Consider the following 20,498-nt stretch of genomic DNA (forward strand, 5'->3'; position numbering starts at 1 on the left):
TGCAGCTTTGCCAGGCATTGAGAGTCTCCCAGAGCCCTGGGATGAAATGGCATTGTGCTTTGAGTGATAGCATCAGACCCCAGCATTCGAGTCTCCTGAAACCCTGAAGAAAAGAATGGTGGCAAGTGGCAGAATGGTAGATGTAAGGGTGCTGCCACAATGTTAACCCCTTGGACATGCCATTCTCAACAGATGCTGAGTGGTAGAGGGCAGGGGTGGTGGGGGGTGCTAATGGCTTGTCTCTATCTCTCTCACAACTGAGCCAAATGATCATGGGTTGAAGTCTCACTTGAGAAACTTAAACATATAATCCAGACTGACACTCCAGTCCAGTAATGAGGGAGCACCCCACTGTCGGAAGTGCTGTCTTTTAGATAAGTTGTTAAACTGAGGTCACTTCTGGCCACTCAGGAGGATATAAAAGATCCCATGATACTATTCTGGAGTTCGTCCTGGTGTCCTGGATGATACCATCTTTTGAACAACATCACTAATGATCTGGTCATTAAGAAAAACAGATTATCCAATTGTCATTGTGAGGCTTTGTGCACAAATTGGCTGCCATGTTCCTGTTATAACTGTGACTATATATTTATTGGCTGTAAAGCACCTTGGGACATCCTTAGGTTTTGAAAGATGCTATATAAATTGCAAGTCTTTCTTTCAGTCTCAAAGTACAGTCATCACTTCTCTCCCATTGAGTGCCAGTGCACAGGAACCCCTCCATGACTTTTCAGCAGGCTGCCACCTGGCCGATTTAGAAGCACAAAGGTGGGAGAGTGGCTGTAAACAATGCCAGTGCCAATTGGGTACAACTGAGGACTGCCAGTTCCCAGGAATCTGTAGCCAAGTAGCAAGAGGTATGTTGAAGAGGGGAGGAAGCAATGGGGGAGGTGGGTAAACCACATCCTAGATATGCTAAAACCAGTTTGTTGTTGATCAGAGATCTCGCTCCCAGTCAAGGTTGCCAACAGTATTAGACAAATTACTAGAGGTGTCAGCACATAATCTTTAAATGTCTGTGCTCACCCTCTGGCCATGACTCACCCAACATGCCCCATGCCCATGGCTCACCACCTCCCCTCGGCAAGAGAAAGCGGAGAGACTCTGCATTGCCTGGTACATTATTGGCCATTAAAAAGTCAATATTTTATTACAAATAAAATAATTTTCAAAGAAAAATGTTTTAAGGGAGAAACGTGATGTGATGCCCCTTGAGTTTTCCTCTTGGGGACTTTTTGTCCTGGAGATCAGCCCTGTAGTTGCTGCAGGGTTGGCAGCTCCTCCTGTTCTTGCCTTTCAGGCAGACACTCGCTGCTCTCTCGGATCAGGCAGCTCCGGACCATGTTCCGCTGCCTCTGCCGCTTCTGGAAGCCGCTGGCCGGCCCGGCAAACAGCGGCACCCCGGCCGCTTGGCGTTCGCACCCGGCGCCGCTCCGGCAGCTCGGCAGAGCGGGGAGAGCCTGGGGCCGGGACCGGGGCCGGGGCCGGGGCCGGGGCCGCCTCCTGTCTGCGGGCCGGTGCCTCGGACTCGGACTCGGGTTCGGCCTCGGGTTAACTCTCAGTCTGGGCCTCGGGCCCCGGCTCTGGATGCCGCAGCCTGAATGTCAGTCGGAGAAGGAAGAGGAGCAGCGGCAGGAAGCGAGTGAGGCTCTAGCAGCGGCCAAACAAAGAGGACGCGACTTACTGCAGAGGATCAAGGTGAGCAGCAGCTTCAGCACTGGGGCTGCACAGGTCAACTGGGCTTCATACAGCCCAGAGCCGACCCCATTCACTCCATTAACCCCATTCACTTGCACCTCATTCACCCCATTCACTCCAACCCCATTAACCCCATTCACCCCCACCTCATTCACCCCATTCACTCCAACCCCATTCACCCCATTCACTCCAACCCCATTCACCCCATTCACTCCAACCCCATTAACCCCATTCACTCCAACCCCATTAACCCCATTCACCCCCACCTCATTCACCCCATTCACTCCAACCCCATTCACCCCATTCACTCCAACCCCATTAACCCCATTCACTCCAACCCCATTAACCCTATTTACTCCATTCACCTCATTCACTCCAACCCCATTAACCCCATTCATTCCAACCCCATTAACCCTATTTACTCCATTCACCTCATTCACTCCAACCCCATTAACCCCATTCACTCCAACCCCATTCACCCCATTCACTCCAACCCCATTAACCCCATTCACTCCAACCCCATTAACCCTATTTACTCCATTCACCTCATTCACTCCAACCCCATTAACCCCATTCACTCCAACCCCATTCACCCCATTCACTCCAACCCCATTAACCCCATTCACTCCAACCCCATTAACCCCATTCACTCCAACCCCATTCACCCCATTCACTCCAACCCCATTAACCCCATTCACTCCAACCCCATTAACCCTATTTACTCCATTCACCTCATTCACTCCAACCCCATTAACCCCATTCATTCCAACCCCATTAACCCTATTTACTCCATTCACCTCATTCACTCCAACCCCATTAACCCTATTTACTCCATTCACCTCATTCACTCCAACCCCATTAACCCCATTCACTCCAACCCCATTAACCCTATTTACTCCATTCACCTCATTCACTCCAACCCCATTCACTCCAACCCCATTAACCCCATTCAATTCCACCTCATTCACCCCATTCACTCCAACCCCATTAACCCCATTCACCCCCACCTCATTCACCCCATTCACTCCAACCCCATTAACCCTATTTACTCCATTCACCTCATTCACTCCAACCCCATTAACCCCATTCATTCCAACCCCATTAACCCTATTTACTCCATTCACCTCATTCACTCCAACCCCATTAACCCTATTTACTCCATTCACCTCATTCACTCCAACCCCATTAACCCCATTCACTCCAACCCCATTAACCCTATTTACTCCATTCACCTCATTCACTCCAACCCCATTCACTCCAACCCCATTAACCCCATTCACTTCCACCTCATTCACCCCATTCACTTCAACCCCATTAACCCCATTCACCCCCACCTCATTCACCCCATTCACTCCAACCCCATTAACCCTATTTACTCCATTCACCTCATTCAATCCAACCCCATTAACCCCATTCACTCCAACCCCATTCACCTCATTCACTCCATTAACCCCGTTCACCCCCACCTCATTAACCCCATTCACTCCAACCCCATTAACCCATTAACCCCATTCACCCCATTCACTCCATTAACCCCATTCACCGCCACCTCATTAACCCCATTCACTCCATTAACCCCATTCACTCCAACCTCATTAACCCCATTCACTCCAACCCCATTAACCCCATTCACTCCAACTCCATTAACCCCATTCACCCCAACCCCATTAACCCCATTCACTCCAACCTCATTAACCCCATTCACCCCATTCACTCCAACCCCATTAACCCCATTCACTCCAACCCTATTAACCCCATTCCCTCCAACCCCATTAACCCTATTTACTCCATTCACCTCATTCACTCCAACCCCATTAACCTCATTTACTCCAACCCCATTAAACCCATTCACTCCAACCCCATTAACCCCATTCACTCCAACCCCATTCACCTCATTCACTCCATTAACCCCGTTCACCCCCACCTCATTAACCCCATTCACTCCAACCCCATTAACCCATTAACCCCATTCACCCAATTCACTCCATTAACCCCATTCACCGCCACCTCATTAACCCCATTCACTCCATTAACCCCATTCACTCCAACCTCATTAACCCCATTCACTCCAACCCCATTAACCCCATTCACTCCAACCCCATTAACCCCATTCACCCCAACCCCATTAACCCCATTCACTCCAACCTCATTAACCCCATTCACCCCATTCACTCCAACCCCATTAACCCCATTCAGTCCAACCCTATTAACCCCATTCCCTCCAACCCCATTAACCCTATTTACTCCATTCACCTCATTCACTCCAACCCCATTAACCTCATTCACTCCAACCCCATTAAACCCATTCACTCCAACCCCATTAACCCCATTCACTCCAACCCCATTAACCCCATTCACTCCAACCCCATTAACCCCATTCACTCCAAACCTATTAACCCCATTCACTCCAACCCCATTCACTCCAACCCTACTAACCCCATTCACCCCATTCACCCTGACCCCATTAACCCCATTCACTCCAACCCCATTCACTCCAACCCTATTAACCCCATTCACCCATTTACCCCATTCACTCCAAACCTATTAACCCCATTCACTCCAACCCCATTAACCCCATTCACTCCAACCCCATTCACTCCAACCCCATGGACCCATTCACTCCAAACCTATTAACCCCATTCACTCCATTAACCCCATTCACTCCATTAACCCAATTCACTCTAACCCCATTAACCCCATAAACCCCATTCACTCCATTAACCCCATTCACTCCAACCCTATTAACCCTATTTACTTCATTAACCCCATTCATTCCAACCCTATTTACTCCATTAACCACGTTCACTCCATTAACCCCATTCACTCCAACCCCATTAAACCCATTCACTCCATTAACCCCATTCACTCTAACCTCATTAACCCCATTCACTCCAACCCCATTAACCCCATTCACTCCAACTCCATTAAACCCATTCACACCATTAACTCCATTAACTCTTTACTCCATTAACCCCATTCACTCCAATGTCATTAACCTCATTCACTCCAACCCCATCACTCCAACCCAATTATCCCATTCACTCCAACTCCATTAACCCCATTCACTCCAACCCCATTAATGCTATTCACTCCAACCCCATTAACCCCATTCACTCCATTAACCCCATTAACTCTTTACTCCATTAACCCCATTCACTCCAATGTCATTAACCTCATTCACTCCAACCCCATCACTCCAACCCAATTATTCCATTCACTCCAACACCATTAACCCCATTCACTCCAACCCCATTAACCCCATTCACTCCAACCCCATGGACCCATTCACTCCAACCCTAGTAACCCCATTCGCTCCATTAACCCCATTCACTCCAACCCCATTAACCCCATTCACTCCAACCCCATTAACCCCATTCACTCCATTAACCCCATTCACTCCAACCCTATTAACCCTATTTACTTCATTAACCCCATTCATTCCAACCCTATTAACCCTATTTACTCCATTAACCACGTTCACTCCATTAACCACATTCACTCCAACCCCATTAAACCCATTCACTCCATTAACTATTTACTCCATTAACCCCATTCACTCCAACCCCATTAATCCCATTCACTCCAACCCCATTAACCCCATTCACACCATTGACCACATTAACTCTATTCACTCCATTCACTCCAATCCCATTCAGTCCAACCCCATTCACTCCAACCCAATTACCCCACTCACTCCAACCCCATTGCCTCCAACCCCATTAACCCATTCACTCCAACCCCATTAAGCCCATTCACTTCAACCCCATTAACCTATTCACTCCATTAGCCCCATTCATTCCAACCCCATTAACCCCATTCACTCCAACACCATTAAACCCATTCACTCCAACACCATGAACTCATTCACTCCATTAACCCCATTAACCCCATTCACTCCAACCCCATTAACCCATTTACTTTAACCCCATTAACCCATTCATTCTAACTCCTTTAACCCCATTCACTCCAACCCCATTAACCCTATTCACTCCAACCCCATTAACCCATTCACTCAATCCTCATGAACCTATTCACTCCAATAACCCCATTCATTCAAACCCCATTAAACCCATTCACTCCAACACCATTAACTCATTCACTCCATTAACCCCATTCACTGCAACCCTATTAACCCATTCACACCAACCCCATTAACCCCATTCACACCAACCCCATTAACCCCATTCACCTCATTCACTCCAACTACATTAACTGCCATTAACCTATTCACTCTAACCCCATTAACTCATTCATCCCAACCCCATTAACCCCTATTCACTCCAACCCCATTAACCCATTCACTCCATTAACGCCATTCACTCCACGCACTCCAACCCCATTAACCCCATTCACACCAACCCATTAACCCCATTCATCTCATTCACTCCAACTACATTAACTCCCATTAACCCATTCACTCTAACCCCATTAACTCATTCACCACAACCCCATTAACCCCCATTCACTCCAACCCCATTAACTCATTCACTCCATTAACCCCATTCACTCCACTCACTCCAATCCCATTAACCCAATTCACTCCAACCCCATTAACCCCATTCACTCCAACCCCATTCACTCCAACACCATTAACTCATTCACTCCATTAACCCCATTAACCCCATTCACTCCAACCCCATTAACCCATTTACTTTAACCCCATTAACCCATTCATTCTAACTCCTTTAACCCCATTCACTCCAACCCCATTAACCCTATTCACTCCAACCCCATTAACCCATTCACTCAATCCTCATTAACCTATTCACTCCAATAACCCCATTCATTCAAACCCCATTAAACCCATTCACTCCAACACCATTAACTCATTCACTCCATTAACCCCATTCACTGCAACCCTATTAACCCATTCACACCAACCCCATTAACCCCATTCACACCAACCCCATTAACCCCATTCACCTCATTCACTCCAACTACATTAACTGCCATTAACCTATTCACTCTAACCCCATTAACTCATTCATCCCAACCCCATTAACCCCTATTCACTCCAACCCCATTAACCCATTCACTCCATTAACGCCATTCACTCCACGCACTCCAACCCCATTAACCCCATTCACACCAACCCATTAACCCCATTCATCTCATTCACTCCAACTACATTAACTCCCATTAACCCATTCACTCTAACCCCATTAACTCATTCACCATAACCCCATTAACCCCCATTCACTCTAACCCCATTAACTCATTCACTCCATTAACCCCATTCACTCCACTCACTCCAATCCCATTAACCCAATTCACTCCAACCCCATTAACCCCATTCACTCCAACCCCATTCACTTCAAACCCATTCACTCCAACTCCATTAACCCATTCACGGCAACCCAATTAACCCATTCATTCCAACCACATTTAACCCGTTCACTCCAACCCCATTAACCCCATTTGCTCCAAACCATTAACCCTATCTACTCTAATAACCCCATTCACACCAACCCCATTCACCTCATTCACTCTAACTACATTAACTCTCATTAACCCACTCTAACCCCATTAACTCATTCACCCCAACCCCATTAATCCCCATTCACTCCAACCCCATTAACCCATTCACTCCATTAACATCATTCACTCCACTCACTCCAACCCCATTCACACCAACCCCATTAATCCCATTCACCTCATTCACTCCAACTACATTAACTCCCATTAACCCATTCACTCTAACCCCATTAACTCATTCACCCTGACCCCATTAATCCCCATTCACTCCAACCCCATTAACCCATTCACTCCATTAACCCCATTCACTCCACTCACTCCAACCCCATTAACCCCATTCACCTCATTCACTCCAACTAGATTAACTCCCATTAACCCACTCATTCCAATCCCATTAACCCCATTCACTCCAACCCCATTCACTCCAAACCAATTCACTCCAACTCCATTAACCCATTCACACTAACCCTATTAACCCATTCACACTAACCCTATTAACCCATTCACTCCATTAACCCCATTCACACCAACCCCATTAACCCATTCACTGCAACCCAATTATCCCATTCATTCCAACCACATTTAACCCGTTCACTCCAACCCCATTAACCCCATTTGCTCCAAACCATTAACCCTATCTACTCTAATAACCCCATTCACACCAACCCCATTAACCCCATTCACCTCATTCACTCCAACTACATTAACTCCCATTAACCCATTCACTCTAACCCCATTAACTCATTCACCCCAACCCCATTAATCCCCATTCACTCCAACCCCATTAACCCCAATCACTCCAACCCGATTAACCCCAATCACTCCAACCCCATTAACCCTATTTACTATATTAACCGCATTCACTCCAACCCCATTCACTTCAACCCAATTACCCCGTTCACTCCAAAGCCATTACCTCCAACCCCATTAACCCATTCGCACCAACCCCATTAAGCCCATTCACTTGAACCCCATTAACCTATTCACTTCATAAACCCCATTCAATCCAACCCCCATTAACCCCATTCATTCCAACCCCATTAACCCCATTCATTCCAATACCATTAACCCATTCACTCCATTAACCCCATTAGCTCCAACCCCATTCACTCCCACCCCATTAACACATTCACTTCAACACAACCCCAAACTCAATCCAATTCAATCCAACTCAAGCCGCAACTCAATCTAATTCACTAGAACACAACCTCCCAACTCAATTGAATTCACTCCAACTCAACCCTGAACTCAAGCCAATTCAATCCAATTCATTCCAACTCAATCCCACAACTCAACCCAATTCACTCCAAGTCAATCCAATTCACTCAAACTCAATCCCGCAACTCAATCCAATTTACTCAAACTCAATCCATAACTGAATCCAGTTCACTCCAACTCAACCCCCAACTCAACCCAATTCACTCCAAGTCAATCCAATTCACTCCAACTCAATCCCGCAACTCAATCCAATTCACTCCAACTTAATCCCACAACTCAGTTCAATTCACTCCAACTCAACCCCCAACTCAATCCAATTCACCCCAACTCAACCGACAACTGAATCCAATTCACACCAACTCAACCCACAACTGAATCCAAGTCACTCCAACTCAACCCCCAGCTCAATCCAATTCAAACCAACTCAAACCTCAACTCAATCCATTTCACTCGAACTCAACCCACAACTGAATCCAATTCACTCCAACTCAACCCCCAACTCAATGCAATTCATTCCAATTCAACCATCAACACAACCCCCAATTCAAACCGATTCATTCCAAATCAACCCCACATTCAATCCAATTCACTCCAACTCAGTACAATTGACCCCAACTCAACCCAATTCATTACAATTCGACCATCAACCCAACCCAATTCACTCCAATTTAAGCCTCAACTCAATCTAATTTACGCCAACTCAACCCTCAACTCCATCCAATTCATCCCAACTCAGCCCTCAACTCAGCCCCATTTTCCAATTCACTCCAACGCACCCCAACGCAATCCAATTCACTTCAATGCAATCCCCAACTCGATCCAATTCACTCCAACTCAACACCAACTGAATCCAATTCACTCCAGTTCAAACCTCAACTCAATCCAATTCACTTCAACTCAGCCCACAACTCAATCCAATTCACTCAAACTCAACCCTGAACTCAATCCAATTCACTCAAACTCAACCCTGAACTCAATCCAATTCACGAGAACTCAACCCCCAACTCAATCCAATTCACTCCAACTCAATCCAATTGATTCCAATTCAACCCCCAACTCAATTCAATTAATTCCAACTCAAACCCCCAACCCAAACCAATTCACTCCAACTCAACCTCAAATTCAATTCAATTCACTCCAACTCAACCCCCAACTCAATCCAATTCACCCCAACTCAACCGACAACTGAATCCAATTCACTCCAACTCAACCCACAACTGAATCCAAGTCACTCCAACTCAACCCCCAGCTCAATCCAATTCAAACCAACTCAAACCTCAACTCAATCCATTTCACTTGAACTCAACCCACAACTGAATCCAATTCACTCAAACTCAATGCCCAACTCAATGCAATTCATTCCAATTCAACCATCAACACAACCCCCAATTCAAACCGATTCATTCCAAATCAACCCCAAATTCAATCCAATTCACTCCAACTCAGTACAATTGACCCCAACTCAACCCAATTCATCCATCAACCCAACCCAGTTCACTCCAATTTAAGCCTCAACTCAATCTAATTTACTTCAACTCAACCCTCAACTCCATCCAATTCATCCCAACTCAGCCCTCAACTCAGCCCCATTTTCCAATTCACTCCAACGCACCCCAACGCAATCCAATTCACTTCAATGCAATCCCCAACTCGATCCAATTCACTCCAACTCAACACCAACTGAATCCAATTCACTCTAGTTCAAACCTCAACTCAATCCAATTCACTTCAACTCAGCCCACAACTCAATCCAATTCACTCAAACTCAACCCTGAACTCAATCCAATTCACGAGAACTCAACCCCCAACTCAATCCAATTCACTCCAACTCAATCCAATTGATTCCAATTCAACCCCCAACTCAATTCAATTAATTCCAACTCAAACCCCCAACCCAAACTAATTCACTCCAACTCAACCTCAAATTCAATTCAATTCACTCCAACTCAACCCCCAACTCAATCCAATTCACCCCAACTCAACCGACAACTGAATCCAATTTACTGCAACTCAACCCACAACTGAATCCAAGTCACTCCAACTCAACCCCCAGCTCAATCCAATTCAAACCAACTCAAACCTCAACTCAATCCATTTCACTTGAACTCAACCCACAACTGAATCCAATTCACTCGAACTCAATGCCCAACTCAATGCAATTCATTCCAATTCAACCATCAATACAACCCCCAATTCAAACCGATTCATTCCAAATCAACCCCAAATTCAATCCAATTCATTCCAACTCAGTACATTTGACCCCAACTCAACCCAATTCATTCCAATTCAACCATCAACCCAACCCAATTCACTCCAATTTAAGCCTCAACTCAATCTAATTTACTTCAACTCAACCCTCAACTCCATCCAATTCATCCCAACTCAGCCCTCAACTCAGCCCCATTTTCCAATTCACTCCAACGCACCCCAACGCAATCGAATTCACTTCAATGCAATCCCCAACTCGATCCAATTCATTCCAACTCAACGCCAACTGAATCCAATTCACTTCAGTTCAAACCTCAACTCAATCCAATTCACTTCAACTCATACCACAACTCAATCCAATTCACAAACTCAACCCCCCAACTCAACCAATTCACTCTCCCTCAATCCAATTGATTCCAACTCGACCCCCAACTCAATTCAATTCATTCCAACTCAAACACCCAACTCAACCCTATTCACTCCAACTCAAAGCTCAACTCAATTCAATTCATTCCAACTCAAACCCCCAACCCAATCCAATTCACTCCAACTCAACCTCAGACTCAATCCAATTCACTCCAACTCAAACTCAAACTCAATCCAATACACTCCAACTCAACCTCAAACTCAATCCAATTCACCCCAACTCAATCCAATTGATTCCAACTCAGCCCTCAACCAAGTCCAATTTTCCAATTCACTCCAACTCATCCCAACGCAATACAATTCACTTCAACACAATCCCCAACTTAATCCAATTCAATCCAACTCAAGCCTCAACTCAATCTAATTCACTGGAACCCAACCTCCCAACTCAATCAAATTCACTCCAACTCAATCCTGAACTCAACCCAATTCACTCCAAGTCAATCCAATTCATTCCAATTCAATCCCCCAACTCAATCCAATTCACTCTAATCAACTGACAACTCAATCCAATTCACTCCAATTCAACCCTCAACTCAACCCAATTCACTCCAACTCAATCCAATTCACTCCAACTCAATCTAATTCACTCCAACTCAACCCCCAACTCAATCAAATTCACTCCAACTCAAACCTCAACTCAATCCAATTCACTTCAACTCAACCCCCAACTCAACCCAATTCACTCTAAGTCAATCCGATTCATTGCAACTCAGTCCCGCAACTCAATCCATTTCACTCCAACTCAATCCGCAACGCAATACAAATCACCCCAACTCAACCCCCAACTCAATCCAATTCATTCCAATTCAGTCATCAGCAGAACCCCCAGTTCAATCCGATTCATTCCAACTCAACCTCAAACTCAATCCAATTCACTCCAACTCAGTCCAATTGATCCCAACTCAACGTTCAACTCAACCCAATTCATTCCAATTCAACCATCAACCCAACCCAATTCACTCTAATTTAACCTCTTCTCAATCTAATTCACTTCAACTCAACCTTCAACTCCATCCAATTCATCCCAACTCAGCCCTCAACTCAGTCCAATTTTCCAATTCACTCCACTCACCATAACACAATCCAATTCACTTCAACACAATCCCTAACTCGATCCAATTCACTCCAACTGAACCCCCAAATGAATCCAATACACTCCAGTTCAAGCCTCAACTCAATCCAATTCACTCGAACTCAATCCTGAACTCCACCCAATTCACTAGAACTCAACCCCCCGACACAATCCCATTCACCTTCAACTCAATCCAATTGATTGCAACTCGACCCCCAACTCAATTCAATTCATTCCAACTCAACCCCCCAACTCAATCCAATTCATCCCAACTCAATCCAATTGATTCCAACTCAGCCATCAATTCAGTCCAATTTTCCAATTCACTCCACTCACCCTAAGGCAATCCAATTCACTTCAACACAACCCTCAACTGAATCCAATTCAATCCAACTCAACCCTCAACTCAATCTAATTCACTAGAACCCATCTCCCAACTCAATCGAATTCACTCCAACTCCACCATCACCTCAATCTAATTCACTCCAACTCAACGCCCAACTCAATCCAATTCATTCTAATTCAGCCATCAACACAACCCCCAATTCAATACGATTCATTCCAACTCAACCTCAAATTCAATCCAATTCACTCCAACTCAGTCCAATTGATCCCAACTCAATCCAATTCACTCCAATTCAATAATCAACCCAACCCAATTCACTCCAATTTAAGCCTCATCTAAATCTAATTCACTTCAACTCAACCCTCATCCCTATCCAATTCATCCGAACTCAGCCCTCAACTCAGTCCAATTTTCCAATTCACTCCAACTCACCCCAATGCAATCCAATTCATTTCAACGCAATCCCCAACTCGATCCAGTTTGCTCCAACTGAACCCCCAACTGAATCTAATTCACTCCAGTTCACACAACTCGATTCAATTCACTCCAAGTCAATCAAATTCACTCTAACTTAATCCTGCAACTCAATCCAATTCATGCCAACTCAACCTACAACTGAATCCAATTCACTGCAACTTAACCCCCAACTCAATCCAATTCAAACCAACTCTAACCTCAACTCAATTCAATTCACTCCAACACAATCCCGCAACTCAATTCAATTCACTCCAACTCAACCCCCAACTCAATCCAATTCACCCCAACTCAACCGACAACTGAATCCAACTTACTGCAACTCAACCCACAACTGAATCCAAGTCACTCCAACTCAACCCCCAGCTCAATCCAATTCAAACCAACTCAAACCTCAACTCAATCCATTTCACTTGAACTCAACCCACAACTGAATCCAATTCACTCGAACTCAATGCCCAACTCAATGCAATTCATTCCAATTCAACCATCAACACAACCCCCAATTCAAACCGATTCATTCCAAATCAACCCCAAATTCAATCCAATTCATTCCAACTCAGTACATTTGACCCCAACTCAACCCAATTCATTCCAATTCAACCATCAACCCAACCCAATTCACTCCAATTTAAGCCTCAACTCAATCTAATTTACTTCAACTCAACCCTCAACTCCATCCAATTCATCCCAACTCAGCCCTCAACTCAGCCCCATTTTCCAATTCACTCCAACGCACCCCAACGCAATCGAATTCACTTCAGTGCAATCCCCAACTCGATCCAATTCATTCCAACTCAACGCCAACTGAATCCAATTCACTTCAGTTCAAACCTCAACTCAATCCAATTCACTTCAACTCAACCCTGAACTCAATCCAATTCACTAGAACTCAACCCTCCAACTCAATCCAATTCACTCCAACTCAATCCAATTGATTCCAACTCGACCCCCAACTCAATTCAATTCATTCCAACTCAAACCCCCAACCCAATCCAATTCACTCCAACTCAACCTCAGACTCAATCCAATTCACTCCAACTTTCAAACTCAAACTCAATCCAATACACTTCAACTCAACTTCAAACTCAATCCAGTTGATTCCAACTCAGCCCTCAACCAAGTCCAATTTTCCAATTCACTCCAGTTCAAACCTCAACTCAATCCAATTCACTTCAACTCATACCACAACTCAATCCAATTCACAAACTCAACCCCCCAACTCAACCAATTCACTCTCCCTCAATCCAATTGATTCCAACTCGACCCCCAACTCAATTCAATTCATTCCAACTCAAACACCCAACTCAACCCTATTCACTCCAACTCAAAGCTCAACTCAATTCAATTCATTCCAACTCAAACCCCCAACCCAATCCAATTCACTCCAACTCAACCTCAGACTCAATCCAATTCACTCCAACTCAAACTCAAACTCAATCCAATACACTCCAACTCAACCTCAAACTCAATCCAATTCACTCCAACTCAATCCAATTGATTCCAACTCAGCCCTCAACCAAGTCCAATTTTCCAATTCACTCCAACTCACCCCAATGCAATCCAATTCACTTCAACACAACACCCAACTTAATCCAATTCAATACAACTCAAGCCTCAACTCAATCTAATTCACTAGAACCCAACCTCCCAACTCAATCGAATTCACTCCAACTCAATCCTGAACTCAACCCAATTCACGCCAAGTCAATCCAATCCATTCCAACTCAATCCCGCAACTCAATCCAATTCACTCCAAATCAACCCCCAACTCAATCCAATTCACTCCAAATCAACCGACAGCTGAATCCAGTTCACTCTAATTCAACACTAACCTCAATCCAATTCACTCCAACTCAATCCAATTCACTTCAACTCAACCCATAACTGATTTCAATTCACTCCAATTCAACCCCAGCTCAGTCCAATTCAAACCAAGTCAAACCTCAACTCAATCCAATTCACTCCAACTCAATCCAATTCACTCCAACTTAACCCCCAACTCAACCAATTCACTCCTAGTCAATCCAGTTCACTCTAGCTCAATCCTGCAACTCAATCCAATTCACTCCAGCTGAACCCAGAACTGAATCCAATTCATTGCAACTCGACCCCCAACTTAATCCAGTTCAAACCAGCTTAAACCTCAGCTCAATCAAATTCACTCCAACTCAATCCTGCAACTCAATACAATTCACTCCAACTCAACCCCAACTGAATCCAATTCACTCCAACTCAACTGACAACTGAATCCAATTCGCTGCAACTCAACCCTCAACTCAACCCAATTCCCTCCAAGTCAATCCAATTCACTCCAACTCAATCCCGCAACTGAATCCAATTCACTCCAACTCAACCCACAACTGAATCCAATTCACTCCAACTCAACCTAGAACTGAATCCAATTCATTGCAACTCAACCCCCAACTTAATCCAATTCAAACCAGCTTAAACCTCAACTCAATCAAATTCACTCCAACTCAATCCCATTCACTCCAACTCAACCGACAACTGACTCCAATTCGCTGCAACTCAACCCTCAATTCAACCCAATTCACTCCAAGTCAATCCAATTCACTCCAACTCAATCCCGCAACTGAATCCAATTCACTCCAACTCAACCCACAACTGAATCCAATTCACTCCAACTCAACCTAGAACTGAATCCAATTCATTGCAACTCAACCCACAACTGAATCCAGTTCACTCTAGCTCAATCCCGCAACTCAATCCAATTCACTCCAACTGAACCCAGAACTGAATCCAATTCATTGCAACTCAACCCCCAACTTAATCCAATTCAAATCAGCTTAAACCTCAACTCAATCAAATTCACTCCAACTCAATCCCGCAACTCAATCCAATTCACTCCAACTCAACCGACAACTGAATCCAATTCACTGCAACTCAACCCCCAACTCAATCCAATTCAACCATCAACACAACCCCCAATTCAATTCGATTCATTCCAAATCAACCTCAAACTCAATCCAATTCACTGCAACTCAGTCCAATTGATCCCAACTCAACCCTCAGCTCAACCCAATTCATTCCAATTCAACCATCAACCCAACCCAATTCACTCCAATTTAAGCCTCAACTCAATCTAATTCACTTCAACTCAACCCTCAACTCTATCCAATTCATCCCAACTCAGCGCTCAACTCAGTCCCATTTTCCATTTCACTCCAACACAATCCCATTCACTTCATTGCAATCCCCAACTCGATCCAATTTGCTCCAAATCAACCCCACCTGAATCCAATTCATTCCAGTTCAAGCCTCAACTCAATCCAATTCACTTCATCTCAGCCCTCAACTCAATCCAATTCACTAAAACTCAACCCTGAACTCAACCCAATTCACTAGATCTCAACCCCCCCAACTCAATCCGATTCACTCCAACTCAATCCAATTGATTCCAACTCGACCCCCAACTCAATTCAATTCATTTTAACTCAACCCCCAACTCAACCCTATTCACTCCAACTCAAACCTCAACTCAATCCAATTGACTAGAACTCAACTCCCCAACCCAATGCAATTCACTCCAACTCAACCTCAAACTCAATCCAATTCACTCCAACTCAATCCAATTGATTCCAACTCAGCCCTCAACTCAGTCCAATTTTCCAATTCACTCTAACTCACCCCAAAGCAGTCCAATTCACTTCAACACAACCCCCAACTCAATCGAATTCACTCCAACTCAACCCTGAACTCAACCCAATTCACTCCAAGTCAATCCAATTCATTCCAACTCAATCCCGCAACTCAATCCAATTCACTCCAACTCAACCCCCAACTCAATCCAATTCACGCCAACTCAACCCTCAACTCAACCCAATTTACTCCAACTCAATCCAATTCACTGCAACTCAATACCGCAACTCAATCCAATTCACTCCAACTCATCCTACGACTAAATCCAATTCATTCCAACTCAATCCCGCAACTCAATCCAATTCACTCCAACTCAACCCTCAACTCAATCCAATTCACGCCAACTCAACCCTCAACTCAACCCAATTTACTCCAACTCAATCCAATTCACTGCAACTCAATACCGCAACTCAATCCAATTCACTCCAACTCATCCTACGACTAAATCCAATTCATTTCAACTCAACCCACAACTGAAACCAATTCACTCCAACTCAAGCCCCAACTCAATCCAATACAAACCAACTCAAACCAGTTCATTCAAACTCAACCCACAACTCAATCCAGTTCACTGCAACTCAACCCCCAACTCAATCCATTTCATTCTAACTCAACCATCAACACAACCCCCAATTCAATCCGATTCATTCCAAATCAGCCCCAAATTCAATCCAATTCACTCCAACTCAGTACAATTGATCCCAACTCAACCCTCAACTCAACCCAATTCATTTTAACTCAACCATCAACCCAACCCAATTCACTCCAGTTTAAGCCTCATCTCCTTTCCTATGCTCTGATATTTGCCTGCGCTGCGATTCTGTATTGATATCCAGTATCGGTAGTGTATGTGAAAACTTTTGCTTTCAATTGAACTTGAGCATTGATAGTAACAACTGGCTGGGCTGAGGAATAAGAACTACAGTGATGTAGGCCTCCTTTTTATTGTGCAGACTTTATGTACAGTATATGTAATACACTGTATTTATACACAGATTTCTCATGGTATTGCTTGACATTGTCTCTTAACAGCTTTCGGATCTAATTGTCCAATGCTCTGTTTAATTCCCTTGTAGAATGGAAGTGCAGTCCAAGTTAAGAGCAGTCAATTTAATTCCTGCCTTACAATAGTGACTATGCTGCAAATTGATTGGTTGTGAAAAGTGATATATAATGCAAGGTGTTTCAGTCTTTAATTGTCTTTGAACATCAAATCAGAATCAAATATTTGGTTTTCTTCTCTATGTGATTGCAAAGATTTTTTTCTGAGTCATTGGTTACATATATAAGATATGTTCTGTTGTGAGGAAGGGAAATTTCTCTACAAATTACTTATTTTTAAACAAATGGTTAGAAGAAATGCTCATATAAGCCAATCATCTAAATGAATTTGCTTTGAATGAACTTGTCCAAGTGTGATGCTGTGAAAGGAAGCGTATGGATCAGCACTTTATTTATGCTTTGTAGTGATATCCTACAGTATTGCTCACACTAAGTCAGACAATTGTCAGGAAAATATAATAATTTCCATAATGTTATTGGAATTTATTGTAAAATAGAGTAAAAGTGGGATGTGTCTATGTGTGTGAGAGACTTAATTGGATTAAAGGCAGCTGGTCTGAAGGCTTTGATGTAAACATAATAAACATGGGGGAAGTTTAGAATGTATGGTATGAAACAACATTTGCATTTTGAAATAAACCAGACTAGAATGTTTTCAACGGGGGTGGCGGGGTGGGGGGGGCGTGAAATGTGTTACCTAGCCAGGTGAAGTTTAGAAATTGTGTTTATTTTTCCCAAAGATTACTGGTAAAACTTAGTGCTATGAGAGCTTTTTATTATCAGGAAGGTAAAGCCCAAAGATATAGTGAAACAATGGGTATTTGCATGCAAAGGAGGAAATATGTATAAAGGAGAGAAGGCTGTTTATAAGGAAAGGCAATCTAAGATCTAACAAGTGTACCAAACTGCTGCCTCCAGGGACTGAAGTTAAGAGAACTCATTTTGAATTTGACTGTTCAAGGTATCATTTGCTTTGCCTGGTTTTAAAATCTATGTATTTTACTGTTGCTTTAACTAAGGTGCAACTGGAAATCAGATTAATTAGGGGATTTAAAAGTTATTATAGCAGTAATTTGTAGACATATGTATGTGCTTATAATCTTTTTCTTTTATTAATAAATGTTTAATTTAGTTTTAGAAAAACTTCTTAAGACTCGGTAGTCTTATTATTACTGAATTCAAAGCCCACATCTCGATCATACAAATTGAAAATTAGTTGTGACAGTTGTTTCAAGTTTCCCTTTGGGATTTGAACAGCTCAGCATCTATCATCTGCTGTGTCATAACACAATACTGAGGTGTGATACAAAGTAAGGCTTCCACATGCTGTACATAATATAGTGGCATTGCTAATGATGGATTATAACCATTTGTTACTTTTATTTATTTTATTTTGTGTTGCTGCATTTTGTCTCTTTTTGTTTTTGTGTTGGCCTCTGTTTACAAAAATGAGTACACATAGAATTGGATACAACCTATGGAGATGGGCAGGGAATTTTAGTAGGTGAACAGAATATAAATAACTTGAAATATGCAGATGACACAGATATGGTAGATAGAGAGGAATATCTATGCAGACTCCTAGACACAATTGTAATGAACAGTAACAGATATAGATTGTTACTAAACTGCAGCAAAACAGTATGCATGGTGATATCAGAGTGAAGGATTACACCTAGATGCAAAATAACATTGGAATTGAAAGAAACAAAACAAGTAGAATCATTTCTTATCAGGGTAGCCTCATAACATTTGATGAAAAAGTGATCAAGAAGCACGTAACACATATAAAACAAATCTTCACAAAAAGTATCAGATCTCTTTAGAAAGAAGAACATCTCTGTGGAAAGTGGAATGAGGTTACGAAATGCAAAATCTGGTCAGTGGAACTATATGGATATGAAAGTTGGAATATAAGCAAGACAATGGGAAGTAAATCAGAGGCAAAAGAGTTGTGCTTTCTGAAAGATATGATGAGGATTAGGGACAACACATAAGTAAAGGGGAAGACTTGAGGAAAGCAGACACACAAGAAGACCTTTTGCACATGATCACCAAAAGACAAGTACGATTCTTTGGACACAGACTTAGGAGAGAGAAACTAGGACATCTGGTAGTGACTGGGAAAATTGAGGGTAACCGAGAAAGAGTGAGACAAAGGAGGAAATACACCCACAGTGTTAGAAGCAGAACAAGTACAAGATTTGAGAAGAATACCAAGGACAGTGAAAGTTGTCAGAGCCACGATTGCTGATGTTGTAAAACCTGGTGGCTGACGATAAAGAAGGGAATTGTTTGTGGGGTAGGCGATAGAGAGTAGGGGTTTGTACTCCTACTGCCAGGAACTGAATAGTGATGCCCCTGGGGATCAATATTTGGGCCTCAGTTTCTTACTATATTTATGAATGAATTAAATAAAGGAATGTCAGAGAGAAGCATTGCACCTGGATGCAAAATAGCATTGGAATTGAAAGAAACAAAACAAGTAGAATCATTTCTTATCTGGGTAGCCTCATAACATTTGATGAAAAAAATGATCAAGAATGGTTACAATCTCCATAGAGACCGATAATTTTTAAAAAGAGATGAATTTTCCAGAGGCCAGAAAGAATTGCAGGTCAAGATTTCATGTTTTAAGACTTTTACTGTAACAAACAAACTAAAATCAACTAAACTTAACAGGCAACTAATACACAAGCTAAAGAAAAGGTACTTTTGAATTAATTAAGTAGTTCAAATCAAAATATGCTGTACAACATGTTTTTAGTTTATACCACACTTCTGACAGAGGATCACAATACAAGGTTAAGTCTCAAGGTACTCCCAGCTTCCAGCAGGTTCCCTTCTCCC

At 43.2% G+C, this 20,498-nt stretch overlaps 1 protein-coding gene across 1 annotated transcript in view; it reads left to right on the top strand.

Moving 5' to 3' along the window:
- Positions 1-1,246: 1,246 nt before the first annotated feature.
- lactb (lactamase, beta) overlaps positions 1,247-20,498 on the top strand; it is an 85,765-nt gene continuing 66,513 nt past the window's right edge. Inside the window, exon 1 of the mRNA XM_041178540.1 lies at positions 1,247-1,701. Coding sequence (XP_041034474.1) covers positions 1,345-1,701 — 357 coding nt within the window. The 5' untranslated portion in view covers positions 1,247-1,344. The remainder of the gene's footprint in view (positions 1,702-20,498) is intronic.

The sequence above is a fragment of the Carcharodon carcharias genome, chromosome 32 (assembly GCF_017639515.1).
Source record: "Carcharodon carcharias isolate sCarCar2 chromosome 32, sCarCar2.pri, whole genome shotgun sequence".
In the NCBI taxonomy this organism is placed as follows: Eukaryota; Metazoa; Chordata; class Chondrichthyes; order Lamniformes; family Lamnidae; genus Carcharodon; species Carcharodon carcharias.